Source organism: Salvia hispanica, chromosome 5 (assembly GCF_023119035.1).
Source record: "Salvia hispanica cultivar TCC Black 2014 chromosome 5, UniMelb_Shisp_WGS_1.0, whole genome shotgun sequence".
Lineage (NCBI taxonomy): Eukaryota > Viridiplantae > Streptophyta > Magnoliopsida > Lamiales > Lamiaceae > Salvia > Salvia hispanica.
In genome coordinates this window covers 25,713,425-25,728,196 of record NC_062969.1, presented here as the reverse complement: position 1 = coordinate 25,728,196, position 14,772 = coordinate 25,713,425, and the positions used below count along the sequence as shown (strand labels likewise).

General features: G+C 37.7%; 3 protein-coding genes across 3 annotated transcripts; all 3 read left to right on the top strand.

Annotated features, from left to right (window-relative positions):
* The first annotated feature begins 436 nt into the window (after positions 1–436).
* LOC125186176 (light-inducible protein CPRF2-like) lies at positions 437–4,266 on the top strand. Its single transcript, XM_048082518.1, has 6 exons — positions 437–756; positions 944–1,010; positions 2,045–2,234; positions 3,133–3,208; positions 3,288–3,413; positions 3,771–4,266. The coding sequence occupies exons 1-6, from the start codon at positions 442–444 to the stop codon at positions 4,077–4,079; spliced, it is 1,083 nt and encodes a 360-aa protein (XP_047938475.1). The 5' UTR covers positions 437–441; the 3' UTR covers positions 4,080–4,266.
* Positions 4,267–4,590: 324 nt separating this feature from the next.
* Positions 4,591–5,875, top strand: LOC125187345 (signal recognition particle 43 kDa protein, chloroplastic). The gene has a single exon (XM_048083917.1). It carries the CDS (start codon positions 4,674–4,676, stop codon positions 5,736–5,738), a length of 1,065 nt encoding a protein of 354 aa, XP_047939874.1. The 5' UTR covers positions 4,591–4,673; the 3' UTR covers positions 5,739–5,875.
* Positions 5,876–7,676: 1,801 nt separating this feature from the next.
* Positions 7,677–9,453, top strand: LOC125190834. The gene is made up of 6 exons (XM_048088237.1): positions 7,677–7,873; positions 7,955–8,110; positions 8,586–8,660; positions 8,764–8,889; positions 8,978–9,067; positions 9,202–9,453. The coding sequence occupies exons 1-6, from the start codon at positions 7,768–7,770 to the stop codon at positions 9,276–9,278; spliced, it is 630 nt and encodes a 209-aa protein (XP_047944194.1). The 5' UTR covers positions 7,677–7,767; the 3' UTR covers positions 9,279–9,453.
* Positions 9,454–14,772: the final 5,319 nt, after the last annotated feature.

Here is a 14,772-nt window from a genome sequence, read left to right as displayed (position 1 = left end):
GGAACATTTAATTCAATAATGATTCTTTAATACTCCTATATATTTTTAGTTTGGTCTTTGCGAATGCATAACTTGACACTTCCTGTACTAATAGCAAAGATAATAATCCAAAGTTTAAGAAGAAAGTGATAATTTTATCTATATATTACGATTGATCAAAGTACGCCATGCATTTTTATAAAATTTCATTAATAAGACAAAGTACAAAATAAAAAGTTACACTATAATAGTTTGTATTTAATAAATAATAATACCAATTTTTGAAGTAGATAAGAAAAAACAAATATAGAAGTAAAAATCATAATATTAATACGATTATATGTAAGATTCGTGTTACCAAATATACAAAAGTGGTGTTACCAAATATACAAAATTATAATACTAAAAAATATGGGCAACATGCTGTGATCATTCATTAGGGAGATGGATAGTTTTTTCTCAATGGATGACGATAGTTTTTTCTCAGTGGATGACGGACTCTGGTGGCCTCCCGTTTTCCTGCAAGACGATGCTGACTTTGAGCAGCTGCCAGGGATGAATCGCAGCTCATCGGAATGGGCATTCCAGCAGTATCTGCAGGAAGCCACCTCGCCCGATCATGTCATCACCACCTTGCCAGCCGATGACGTCGTTCAGATCAACGCCAACCATCACCAACCGCCGCCACCTCCCCCGCTGAATATTCCGACCGATCAACGTGAGCTCCTCAAAAGCCGCCTCGAATTGGCTTGTGCCTCCGTCGTCGCTTTGTCTTGGGTAACTTTTATCAATTCATCCTTACCGTTTTAGTCGACTATTCTATGCATAGTTTCCAGCTGATCTCTTACTGTTTGTTAGTTGATAGTTTGTAGTTTTGTACCACGTGCTTCAGCTATTGTGCCTTTGCCGTATTTTTTGTTTATTTAATCTGTTATCATATGCAACAATGCTTATTTATCATTAGGCACCTAAAGGCAAGGCTCCGGAATCTAATGCAGCGGCTGATGTTGGGTCTCAGGTTTCAAATAAAGGTTATTCAAATTTATGCGCTACTTAGTGAATTTTGATAGAGTTTTTTCCCATGATCATAAATTCTCTATTTCTTCTTGATGCCCTTTAGAATGCAGTTGTAAGTCAAGATTAATACGTATCAGAGATGTTATGCTTTGCTTCATACTTCACATGTTTTAATGAGATACTATGAATCAGTTGTTTAGTTGTAGATATGGTGTTTGCGTAAGTTGTGGTGTGCGTGAGTCCTTTGTGATTTTTTTGAATGTAGCCTTTGTATCCCTCTATGTATGCGTTATACAAATGTGAAAGGCATTGTTTGTTATGGAGTAAAGGTAGATGAACACAAAAGAACAAGTACAAAGCGAAAACAGAAGACGAGAACTTACATAGACACTCAAAGAATAACAATCCTCCAAAGAGGCCTTAGATAATCCCAATCCTCCAAAAAAGGCCTAAGACAATCCTAATCCTCCAAAGAGGCCTATAGTTGATACCGGCATACTCCTGAATTCTTTATTTTCCGAGATATCTAGCTCTTCCAAAGAAGATCTAGTTAAGAGAGTCCTACTAACTCTAAAGTCTAAACTAGCACTTAAAGATAAAGAAGGAATCAAATCTTTAAACATTGAAAGACAATCTACACAATAATGAAAATAATCTCAAGAGATGGAGATCTGTATCTTGATCTTGAAAGCTTTAAGAGTTGGTGGCTTCTTGATTGATCACATGCCTGAGGGTTGGTAGAAGGGTACACATTCATGTCTGCTCTAGTGACCACCCTAGTTCATGCAGCGTGATTTACTCCTTTTTGGTTCTCCTATTTTTCTCAAAATAACGAAAGGATATCTTCATATATAAAATTATCTAACCTAAAAATCTGAAAAAAAAGGTTGTAAATCTACTGCTACAAATATAAGCAATATGAAATGCTTGTTTGTGAGTAGGCTGATGAGGAGTTACTGAAATAGTTATTGAAATACAGATGATTTACAATTTTGAAATATTGAACCTATGAGTAACAAAATCTTTGTTGATTTTACTGTCTCTTTAGCAAATGGAAGGGATTCATCAAAGACACAAGTCAAGGATTTTAGTGAAACGGTTGGTGTACAACCTGTTCTTTCAGTTGCTCAAGTGAGGTCTACATTAAGTGGCTCTTCTAGGGATCAGCCTGATGATGATGGCAGAGAAACTGAGGCTACTCAAAATATGGACCCTGCTGATGCAAAACGCATGAGAAGGTATGCTTTTGTATCCTCTCTGTATATATTTCTATTCCCAAAAGAATAGTGCAGTTAAGCTTAGTAGGCGAGTTTCCCAATCCTTCGTTTCCTTACAAAAGTTGTCAATTATGGAAAACTTGTACCACAGAATGGATGCAGATTGTTGTTGAACATCCTAAGTAAAGAGATTGTATTTTAAAAGAAGAAAGATCTAATATGGAAAGGGGATGCCAGGGTATGTACTTGTCATAATATTAGTGGATGATATTGGCAATGGGAAAATTTAAAATGTAATGTTAGTGGATTCACCTTGTAGGACCTGCCTAAACCACTGAGTTCTCTGACAATATAATATACAGATCGTGTTAGAATAAGAATGTGCTTTCTTTTTCTCTTTAAGCTTTAGGATGATTGAGAATATCACTTTTGGTTTCAGCTATACTTTGGAAATATTCAACTGTCTGAGATACTAAAGCCCTGGCCCTACAGCCAATAGGTTGTAGCATCCAATTTATGTCATACACTGACCTGTATTAGAAGAAACTTGAGACATTTATAGGCATGGATGAATGTTCTTTCGTTTTTTAAAGCTTTGAGATGATTGAGAACTATACACCTGTATTTGAAGATAACATATGATATTATGGAGATGCTCCTCAAGTATGCTGTAATAACAGAATTGTCATGACCTGTTTTTGATTTTTTATGTGAAGTTTCTGAACATTTAGTCACTTGATATCTTGAAATGTCTCAATAATGATTAAGTAACCTTTTTCAATTGCTCAAAAGATACTGTATATCAGAGTGGTGTAAAAAATATCCAGCGTGATGTTATAGTTCCAAACATGTTATGGTTATCTTAACTTATAGCTTCAAATTAATGGTGTTATCTAATAAAATTGTTGAGTATTTTCAGACTGATTTCGAATAGAGAATCAGCTCGCCGATCAAGGAAGAGGAAGCAGGCCCATAAGCCTGAGGTTAAGACACGGGTACAAGTTTTATTCATCATTTTCGTTAAGAAAGTTATTCCACTAGGTTTAATTATATCTTGGTGTTTCTTCTCCCTAGATCTCTGAGTTAACAGTTGAAAATGCCACATGCCTCAAGCGCTTTTCAGACATAAACCAGAAGTGCAATGAAGCAGTAGTTGGCAATAGAGTTCTGAAGGCTAATGTTGAAACCATGATAGCTAAGGTAAGTGAAGTCATTTAATAGCTTAAAATGCTGAAGACTTTAACTGACCAAGTTTACTATCATTAAGATGCTACGACGACACTCCATCTACTTTCCATGGACTTTTTTCGATTTACAAAGTACATGACACTTCAAATACTATAAACTTTGTTAATTAAGTCCTACATTTTGGATCTATATTAGAGAAAATGACTACATAAGCCCCCCTTGTATAGGATATTTTGTAAGAATTGGATTTTTTGAGCTGCTGATTGTAGCCTGCTAGTCGTGAACATAGCTGGATCTTTTTTTGGTGAAGGATCTGCTTCGAGCCTTCATATTTGCGCTTTTACTGAAAATAAGTATGTTGTCGCACAGGTGAAAATGGCAGATGGAGATGTGAAAAGAGTAACTGTCTTGAACTCAATAACCACGCCAGGCATGCAATCCTTGGTTCGCAGTCCTGAAACATCAGCACCAATACAAGATCAGCGCTACTATCAACACCCATCTAATAATCACTTTAATAACCTTATACCACCAAACACTACGGTTGACACGATGGGAACAAGTGTCCCTATGCAGACACTAGCTGACTCGGAACATATGCAGAAGCACACCTGTGAAGGAGCGAGTTCCTACGCTACTGGAGAACACTTAGGCTTCATCCAAAGATCGTGGCACTGATGCCCTCAGCAAACCTGATCCTTAGCTATGCAGTTTCTATTTATGGAAGAAGAAGTTTATGGCGCTTTTGATTCGCAACTCTCAAGTATGGAAATGTTAATGACTATTTCATGTGGCTTTTTATATTCCTATATTTCGTACTCCCTCCGTTCCATAGTAATGTAGTCATTTGTCATTTTGGTACGTTTCATAGTAATAGAGTCATTTCCCTTTTTAGTAAAAGTCTAACACATTCTCTCTTACTTTACTCTCTCTTACTTTATTCTCTCTACATCTCTCTATCTTTTTCATTTCATATTTACTCTTTCTTTACTTAACTCATCTAGCACAATTTTTCTTAATCTCCGTGCCGAAAAGAATTGCCTCCGTTATTATGGAATGGAGGGAGTATGAATGAATTCTTGCAAGAGATATCTATCATTAAATTTTGAACTAAGAAAGATAAATAATTAATTAAATATATCGGGATGGTCTTCAACTTTAAGTGACAAAACATATCTAGTCAATCTCAACCATGGATATGGTTTCTTATCCCCAACAATCTAACCTCCCTTTTCCAAGTCCTACTATCTCCATCACACACTCAAACCTCCAATGACAGCCCTCCCCTCTCTCTCCCGCCTCAAACTCACCCCTCCACCGCTCTCCACCACCAATGCCGCCGCCCTCCCACTATCCTTCCCCCTCCAACCCCATCTTCCCCTCCCACTCAGAACCTTCTCACTCTCCGCCACCCTCGAGAGCCGCCCCCCTCCGCCGCCCAATCCAGAATTCACCGACTACGATGAAGACGAGAGCTACGGCGAGGTCAGCCGCATCATCGGCAGCCGAGCCCTCCCGGGCGGGCGCGGGATGGAGTACCTGATCGAGTGGAAAGACGAGCACGCCCCCACGTGGGTCCCCTCCGACTTCATCGCCCGCGACGTGGTGGCGGAGTACGAGACGCCGTGGTGGAACGCCGCCAAGAAGGCCGACGAGGCCGCCCTCGCCCAGCTGATAGCCTCGGGCGACGGGAGGGACGTGGACGCCGTCGACTCCGACGGCCGCACCGCCCTCCTCTTCGTGGCCGGCCTCGGCTCCGAGGCGTGCGTGCGCCTCCTGGCCGAGGCCGGCGCGGACGTCGACTACCGCGACGTCAGCGGCGGCCTCACGGCGCTCCACATGGCGGCCGGCTACGTGAAGCCGGGCGTGGCGAAGCTGCTGGTGGAGTGCGGGGCGGACGTGGAGGCGGTGGATGGTCGGGGGCGGACGCCGGTGCAGCTGGCGCGGGAGATATTGAAGTCGACGCCGCAGCTGCAGTTCGCGAGGAGGATGGGGCTGGAGAGCGTGGTGGGGGTGCTGGAGGGGGCTGCGTACGAGTTCGCGGAGGTGGAGGAGGTGATGGAGAGGAGGGGGAAAGGGGAGAATGAGGAGTATCTGGTGAGGTGGAAGGATGGAGGGGAGAATGAGTGGGTGAAGGCGAGGTACGTGGCGGAGGATTTGGTGGCGGATTTTGAGGCGGGGCTTGAGTATGCGGTGGCGGAGGGGGTGGTGGAGCGGCGGGAGGGGGAGGGAGGGAAGGTGGAGTATTTGGTGAAGTGGGCGGATATTGAGGAGCCTACTTGGGAGCCTCAAGAGAATGTTGATCCTGAGTTGATCAAGGCGTTTCAACAACTATAGATCCATTTCTTGGTTACAATTGTATTTGGATGAGTGCTATTTGCCAATTACTCTATATTGGTTTTTGCTCAAGGTTGAGAAATGGTGATGGCGAATTAATTCCTTTGCAAACTTTATAAGATGCCACTCTTTCATCATCCGACCTTGCCATTCATCTCTACTAATTTTCCCCTCTTTTTTTTTTGGAAGTCGTGGGAATTTCCATTTGCTACATTAGGTATGCTCATCTTAGCTTGCATATTAGAACTTGTTGCGTCGGAGGAAGAGATAGACTTTATTGTGTTGTCAATGACATTTGGAGTCAAGGTAATTACTGGTGCAAGAGCTAAGTTTTGAAGTCAGAACGCTACATGGCCCTTCGTGCTCACAACTACTCTGTTTTATGGTGTTTGAGTTGGAATATTTATACTTGTGTTGAAAATTGTCAAAATTGTCGATTGATCGACATAAGCTATAGCTTATTTTATACTGAAAATATATATTCGTGGTGGGAGATTATGCATGGTAGCGTTTCCTGCTTGGCTTCCATGTGTATCCTTTTCTCACCGTCTTTTTCGTCAAACATGTAAACACGAAACATCATTTCACCAAATCAATTCTCAAAAACTTAATTCTAGTTCCCCTCTTTCTGCATTTTTAGTGGGATGACAAAATTCTTCGTCGTTCTAAAAAAATTCAGTGAAATCTCATTCTTTTTAAACGAAACAGAGAAGAAAAGTTTGTTATCTGTTTACGTAATTGATCATATTGCATATAGATGTTTCTTGTATGTTTGCCACTTTTAATAAGGTCTGTCTTGTGGCGACGTTGTGGCCATGATTTTCATAGTTGGAGTCTTATTTGTGGATGCTACATTTTTTTTATTTGCAAATAATAAAATAAGAGAGATAATTAAAAAAATTTATAAATGAGAATGAGGACTAATTTTAATGGAAAAATCAAAATTAAAAAAAATAATCATGGACGAAAATGAGCTATATATTCAATATAAGTCAATGAAGTGTGATCCGTTGCTAACTTTCTTAAGTTGCTAATTCTACCGTATATTTAAAATGTCAACAGTATATTGAAATATCAACACACTCTTCTCTCTATTTCACAAAACCTCCCAAATAATAATAATTCCTCTGTCCCATAGTAGATGTCACACTTTCCTTTTTAGTTTGTCCCACAAAAGATGTCACATTTCCTTTTATAGATAAAGCTCCCCCTCATATTAATATAAATGTATTATTTCTTTTCTCCATCTAACATACAAAACCACATCACCTAAAATTCCATGTCAATTTTCAAATGTATCATCTATTATGGGACGGAGGGAGTACCGTTATTATTCTTTTAAAACTAGAGTAGATGGCAGAAATAATCAAGTAGAGGAAAATATGCTACACAGAGGAAAAAAAAGAGCCAATAGTATGATCGCCTAGAAGCAGAGGAATATAATATAATGCGTAGATGACTAATAAAGTGCAGGAGTAATTAATTGTTACTTGTCTTGGCAGTGTCTTCCTTGCCACGTAATTTAAAGCCGGCCTTCTCAATCTCTCTGTTTCAATGCTCACATTAGTGTATTTCTTTATCAGAAGCTTCTTTCTACGTGGAAAATAAAGGCAGCAGCAGCTTCCCATTTCTGACTTTTTTGCGCCATATACGCTTCCAAAGTCAATATTTAATTAATCAAACAATGAATCAAATTATTATATTAATGTAGGATTAAAACTTAAAACTACTACCATAGTCCATAAACGTGTATTTTAGGTAATTTAATGACCATGTCAACTATTTTTTGAAACAAAACGCGCAGAAAAGAGCCATTGGTGTAGTTAGTAAACTTTGACATTCAGATCAAGTTTTAGTCAGGGTAGCAGAAGCTTCTTCAGAGAAAGAGTCGCTCTATTTTTATTTTGTTCCTTTTTTCAACCTAAGTTAACACGATTCATTCTTCTATAAGTCACTATATATATAGGAGTATGTACATAGGAAATAATAGTGTACACTATAACTTCCAACAAATACCAATTGATCAGATATGGCTCTCTCATATTTTGGTGTTTTTGTTGCAATTTCCCTGCTTTTGGCGCCCATGGCAGCTAAAGGAGATAACCATGTTCCTCCTAGCCTAGCTCCTTTTTTTGGTACATATAATATTCTTCTCTTACTCTTTTATTCATCCATTTCTGTTTTTGAGAGTAATAAATATTTTGGTGGATGAGTAGATGATTTATGCAAAGAAGTGGAGTGTGGAAAGGGAAGTTGTGAGGCTGCTCCAGGCTCTCCCTTCAGCTTCAAGTGCAACTGCGAACAAGGGTGGAAGCGTACACGTCTTGACGATGAAGATGACTTAGAATTCCTTCCCTGCATCATTCCCGACTGTACTTATTCTCTCCTCTCCCTCTCTTTCATGTCAACTAATGTTAAATTTCAAACTTTTCTTCAATTTCCATTTTTTGTTTAATTTACATCTATGATTAGTAAGGTGCAAGTATATTATGTCGTAATTGTGGACGGATAAAACTAAAACTTCATTTCCAATTTAAGATGTGAGCTTTAATTGTTTGAATACTTAATAAGTAGAACTCTATTAACCACGTGGCAAGCGAATTATTAGACTTTTAGTAGACAACTTTTTATATAAAAATAGAATAACGTATTCACTAGAACTCTCTTCAAGAAGTAAACCATTTATAAGGCTCGTGCCTTGCAAAATAATTCTTGTATTAGTATAACCATTTATAAGGCTCGTGCCTTGCAAAATAATTCTTGTATTAGTATATGTATAAATTGTACTAGTAAGTAAAAGAATTTTACAGTATGACATATCCTGACGTTCTAATTAAATGTATTTAGGTGACGTGAACTACTCATGTATGCCTGCCGCCCCTCCGCTCCCAGCAGTTCCCAACATCGCATCCGTCTTTGATCGTAATTACCTTAATCTTTTCCTCAATTGTTAATACCTCAATTTATCTAATTTTTTTTATTATATAGATTTCTTTATTTTTCTAATATTGGTGATCATTCTTAGCTTGCTATTGGGTCTACTGTGGAGAAGGAACTTGCTCAAAGAACTTAACACGTACTCACACGTGTCAATGCAACGCTGGCTACTCCAATCTCCTCAACGTCACTGCTTTTCCCTGCTACAATGATTGTAAGTTTCTTTTTAATTATTTGGCGTTACAATACATTCCTTAGTTTAATAAGGTTAATGATTAAATATGTTATTACTATTTAATTAGGTGCTATTGGGTCGAACTCGTGTGAAAGGCTTGGGCTCAAAGTTTCAAGTGCTACTTCAAATCCATCTTCGAATGGTGACAGTAACCAAGGTACGTAGTTTACAATTTTTTTTCTATTTTTTTTCTTTTTTCTTCTTAATATTGTAAAGGCTTGTTGCTATGCATTTACAATTAAATTTTAATTATAATTAGTTAAATCTAATTAGTTATATGAATATTTGCAGCTGTAGCATTCTCTATTGGGAAGTTCAACTGGATGGCAGTCTTGCTTGCTAGTGCTGCTGTTGCTTTCTGGAAATAAAGAGTCTTCACATTTATTCTCATCTCGCATATCCATACATATTTCATCATGTTTATTTCATTGTATTTTTTGCTATATTATAGATCATTTGTATAAATAATGTGAATCGACACGTAGTCAGTTAGCTCATTGATGTACAAAATAAATAAATAAATATACTTTTTTTTATCTAGAATATTACTAGTATATATTATACTGGAATTATAACATCTTCTAATATACCTATATAAAATGGATATGTGGCTATTTCATAGAAAGAATAAAAGAAAAATGGCCAAAACTTATGACTTAGTCTTTCTCTTGCTTCTTCTTTCTACTTTTTTTTTTCTCTATTGCAAGTACTACTATTATTATTATAATCCATGTTTGACAATATATCAAGCTGTAACACCGTAACCCGATTGAATAAACCCGATTAATTCAATAATTGAACAATTGATGTCACATTCCAGTACCAATCTCAAATTGATAGAAAGTTCTTAATTCTCCTTCATGTATACGTATATAAACATATTGCTTTACTTAACAAAACAAAAACGTTGTATAACATCTAGAGTTAAACCATAAACTTGTTTCTAAAATAGGAATGTATATACTTTTTTTAATTAGTGTTCATTCATCCAACTGAATCTCAGCACCACAATTTGAAGATCTAATAGCCAAAAATAAAGCCATATGTATTTAATTAAATTATTTATATATTTCGAAAAAGTTATTATTGATATACACTAATGAGTTTGTTATGGTAATTTTCTTGATTATCTCTATCAAAGATCACAACGGTTTTTGTTACACGATTACACGCTACAATCTTTCTTCTCTCCCTAAACTTTCACCGATTTTTCTCTGTTGAAGACATTCTCCATAAAAGGTTGTCGGGTTTTCTTCATCGAAGTAGTCTGGTTTTTTATTTTTTCTCGTAAAAAATCGATTAGTTGTAGCGACCGTTCGTTGCTTTCGTTTTTCTCAACGATGGAAGAAGGTAATTAAAATTTTTCATTCATTGATTATAAACCCGATTTGTTCAATGAAATACTCCCTCCATCCCATAATAGATGTCCCACTTTTCTTTTTAGTTTGTCCCACAAAAGATGTAATATTTTCATTTTTGGAAAAAATTCTCTCTCACATGAATATGAAAATTATATTTCCTCTCTACATTTAACACACAAAATAAAACATCCTAAAATCCCGTGTCATCCCACAAGAGTGACATCTTTTGTGGGACAGAGAGAGTACCAATTAGTTGCAGTAATCGTTCATCGTAGAAATTTACTGTATGTATTGTTTGATTGTGATATATTATTTCATGAAATACCTATTGTGAATTTGCTGTCAGTAATGTACAATTCCAGTAGTGTTTACATGTAGTTTTGTAGTACAATAGCCTCAATTGAGTTAGAATCTCGTAGGGTTAATCTCGACGTATTTATTCTATCAAATCTTTCCATACTTCAAGAGATCTTGTCTTACCTTATTTTAGTTAATATTCAAAAAAATCCATGCCTTATTTAAATAGGCATAGGGACGCCTATTACCATCCCAAGTTGGGAGAATCCTTATTTTTATTTTGCTCCGTGATATTTTATTCTACTCCGTAAAATATATTCAAGACAAAATCTTGGCTAAATAAATAGCCTAATTTTCGAAACCTATGGGATTTGCCCTAGGATCTATTTTTGTTAATTCTTCTTCCCTACTTCACAATATTTATTTATTTAATTGTGGAGAATGAGATCTTACCAAATATTCTATTCTAATTACCTAAACATCTTGTTGGACTCTATAAATAAGAACCAAAACCCCTAACCCTAGCCCCCATATTTTCGCCCCCTCCCATACTACACGCCCCCTCTCATCTTTTGTTCTCTCTCAATTTTCTTCTACTTTACTCCATTAATCCTTCATCCTTTGAGAAGAAATTGAAGTTTAATCCGAGGATATTGAAGAACCAAGTCTCTACTTTGTTTCTACCGATTGTTTTTCTCTAAAAAGGTATTTTGTTTATGAGTTCTTCTTATTCTTCTTCTACTTCTTCTTTTTCTTCTTTCTAACCGATTAATCGGTCTTCTTGAACCCTCATGCATCTTGGTTGAGTGAAAGTGGGGTAAAAGGGATGTGGGAATATGTTCATGTGTGTGTGTGTGTGGCGTGTGTGGCGTGTGTGCATGTGTGTGTCGTGTGGTGTGTGGGTGTTGTGTTGTGTTGTGTAGAGTGTGTTTGATGGTTAAATATTCGTGTGTGATAAACATGATCTTGATTGATTAGTAACGTTAAGATAAATCGATGGGAAAAGGGAAAAAGTGTTGAGACATGCATGAGTAAGAGTAGTATTGAACCTAATTTGTGATATGTGCCTATGTGATTAAAAGGTGAAACTTTGGTTGCGAAGCCGGATAACGGAAAAGCGAAACTACTTGAAAACTAAGCAGTCGAGGTGGGCTTTACTCTAAAAACTCTCTTTTATTTTATCAAAATGTTGTTTGGTGTTATAAGGGTGGTTTAACTGTTATGCCATGCCTATGTTTGTTTTAATGTGATGTTGGATATGCTTATACGAATTCGGGTCTGAGTATGGGCCGCAAGCCCTACTGCAGCCTGTGTACACGATGGGATCGGGAGCCGTCCTTGCTAGTCGGCCGGTCTCGTGGGCGAAAAGTGTGGCCACACTTTCGTCGCACCATGGAATGATTGTGATTTTGATGAGAAAATGGGGGATTATTTTGACTGGCCAGTCTATGAAAATATATTTTGTGATACTCGTGATATTTCTCTTTTAACCGCTTAAAACTCGAGTTCACTTGGTAAGGTTTGCCGCAAGTAAAATATATTCCCAAAGGGTTTAGCAATCCTTGGGGCTAAGGTGTAGTAAGGACTATGCTACAGAAATGTATCCAAAGGCCACGAGTTTCTGTCATTCCTCTAGGGTTTAGTTATCATCTCTACTAGAGAGTAGTATTACGCGATAAATTAAATGTACGAATATTCCAGTTTAATGTATTTTTTTAACTCAGTAATGTACGATATACAAACTGTAATGCATTTTTTTCTGAGATGTTTTGGTGTTATTTGTTGGTATTGTATACAATGTCTGAGATTGGCAGGATTATATTTTTTTGGTGCAAGTTAAATTCATTCCCTAAGTGTTTAGCAATCCTTGGGGCTAGGGTGTAGTACGGTCTAAGTAACACAACCATTTCCTAGGCAGCGAGTTTCAGTCATTCATCTAGGGTTTAGTCTTATATCAGCTAGGGATTAGTACTAAGCGATAAATTTAATGTAAGAATACTTCAGTTTAATGTGTTTAATATACTCAGTAATGTACGAATAATTCAATATAATGTATTTGTTTTTACTTAGTAATGTACGATGTACAAACTGTAATGCATAATTTTTAGAGATGTTTTGGTGTTATTTGTTGGTATTGTATACAGTGTTGGTTGTACGTGAATGCATAATTTTTCTGCGATGTTTTGGTGTAATGCATAATTTTTCTCCAGACTTGAAGCCAGTCATCGGTCAAAAGTTCTATGAAAGAGCAGGTTTTCGGTGTTGTGTTAGCGTAAGGGTGTATCCAACTGATCAGGATGAAAATCCCAACTAGCTGAGAGTCGTTGGCACGACAACCTAAACCTGGTATCAACCTCAACCCACTTCTACTGGCTAGTATAGTGGAGGTAAGGGTCGAATCCCACAGAGATGGACACGTTAGGATAATCGTGGTGATAATCTGGACGGTTTTGGTTAGCTACCACGCTTTGGGTTGAGACTCTACTTAGACAGGAATTAAATGTGATACTCTACTGACTGGTGGGTGTGAAAGTGATCGACATGTGGCTGTGTACGTGAGAATGGGGGACAAGGTGTTTTGGAGACATGTGGAAAGTAAAACGGTTACTATAAAAGGTAATATGGAATAACATAGAATATGTGGTGGTTGGGTGGCTACTCTGACAGGTCTGTAGAATACCAACTCAAAAGCAAAAAGTAACTAAAAAGTAAAAGTGGTCCCAAACTTGGGTGTGGATGTTGTCTTCTCCAACAAGCATACACCAAAATCAAATAAACTCAGATTCCATGGATAACAATTCAGATTAACAACTTTACAAACCAAATCTACCGATTAAAACACTTAAAACTCGAAGATAAACAAACGAAATTAGAAGTTACGCATACTGGACTACATGCAAGGTGACAGAATCTACGTAAACTCAAACTTCGCACTTAATCACTTTGAAAAAACAAAATCGGAACAAACAAAACTTAACTACAACTCAGATCAAGCAAAACAGAATGAAACCATGTTTTGACGCTTCAGAAATTATAGCAATAACCAAATCTAAGCTACCTACGCAGAATGAAATAGATTCGAACCAAAAGAAATGCATAAAACAAACTTCATTACCAAAAGCGTTTGGATCTCAACAAAATACTTCAAAAGGTAACAGAGAGCTAAGTTATGCAACAGATCCAATGAAAGAAAACAAGCAAAAATTTAAACTAAGAAAGTGATTAAAGATTGTTTTGCCCCTCCGGGCGAAGAAACTGCTACTACTACGAGATGAACTGGTTGGAACGATGGACGGTGATTCTCCGGTGGACGTTTGGAACTTCAGGTGACCATGGCTGTGGCGAGGAATGAGAAGACTTGGACAATGCTGGAGGAACTGATTTTTTCCGAGAGAGAATTCTAACTAAGTTAGTGACCGAACGGCTTCTCTCTCTCCAAGTGGCTCCTTTTATGGGGAGGCTTGCCCTTATTTTTAGGGTAGACTTACTTCGCGAAATGAGTCATTTACCCTTGTTTGTGGTTGATCATCCAAGCAATCCTTTTCCTCTATCTCGAGCCTTCTTTCTAGCATGCATTCTGGTCAGTATTGCACCCTTCTAGCGCTCTTTTCACCTGAGTTGTCCGAACCTTCTCCTACTGACTTGGACCCTTTTCCTGCACACTTAGCAACTTCTTTGCGGATAATACATGTAAATCATGACGTACTGACCAGTAACCAAGGCCTAGAATACGACTTATCATTCTTCTCCGAAGGAGGAGGACAGGTTATATTATCCAGGAGTTCAACGAGGTTCATAACCATTATATGGTTGAGGTTCAATATCAACACTTTATGACACTTAATCGAAAGTTGGATGATGTACATCACAAATTCATTCTTGATTGTTCGAAGGTTATTATAGGCCCCACACTTACCTTCAAGGCGTTGAAGGAAATTCTCGGTGGATTTGAACTTGTTGGTTGCACTGTCAGGGATTTCAGGAACGCTTCTCGAGACGTCAAAGCATACGCACATGGCTTCGACGTACAAATGGTGTTGGATGATATGACTAAGAAGAAGGAAATGTCGGGGCGTTCACATATCACTATGAAGTTAACGCTAGTAACCAGTTGGTTGCTCTGTTTTGGTGCGATAGTTTGATGAAGAGAAATTACCATATGTTTGGTGATATTGTAGCTTTTGACTCGACCTACAATACAAAT

Bases quoted from the DNA above. Each gene is read 5' to 3' on its own strand.
- LOC125187345 (XM_048083917.1), top strand. From the start codon at position 4,674: ATGACAGCCCTCCCCTCTCTCTCCCGCCTCAAACTCACCCCTCCACCG.
- LOC125186176 (XM_048082518.1), top strand. From the start codon at position 442: ATGGATGACGATAGTTTTTTCTCAGTGGATGACGGACTCTGGTGGCCT. The intron at 2,235-3,132 runs GTATGCTTTTGT...GAGTATTTTCAG, and splicing joins GATGCAAAACGCATGAGAAG to ACTGATTTCGAATAGAGAAT. The intron at 3,209-3,287 runs GTACAAGTTTTA...TCTTCTCCCTAG, and splicing joins AGCCTGAGGTTAAGACACGG to ATCTCTGAGTTAACAGTTGA.
- LOC125190834 (XM_048088237.1), top strand. From the start codon at position 7,768: ATGGCTCTCTCATATTTTGGTGTTTTTGTTGCAATTTCCCTGCTTTTG. The intron at 7,874-7,954 runs GTACATATAATA...GTGGATGAGTAG, and splicing joins TAGCCTAGCTCCTTTTTTTG to ATGATTTATGCAAAGAAGTG. The intron at 8,111-8,585 runs GTACTTATTCTC...AAATGTATTTAG, and splicing joins TCCCTGCATCATTCCCGACT to GTGACGTGAACTACTCATGT.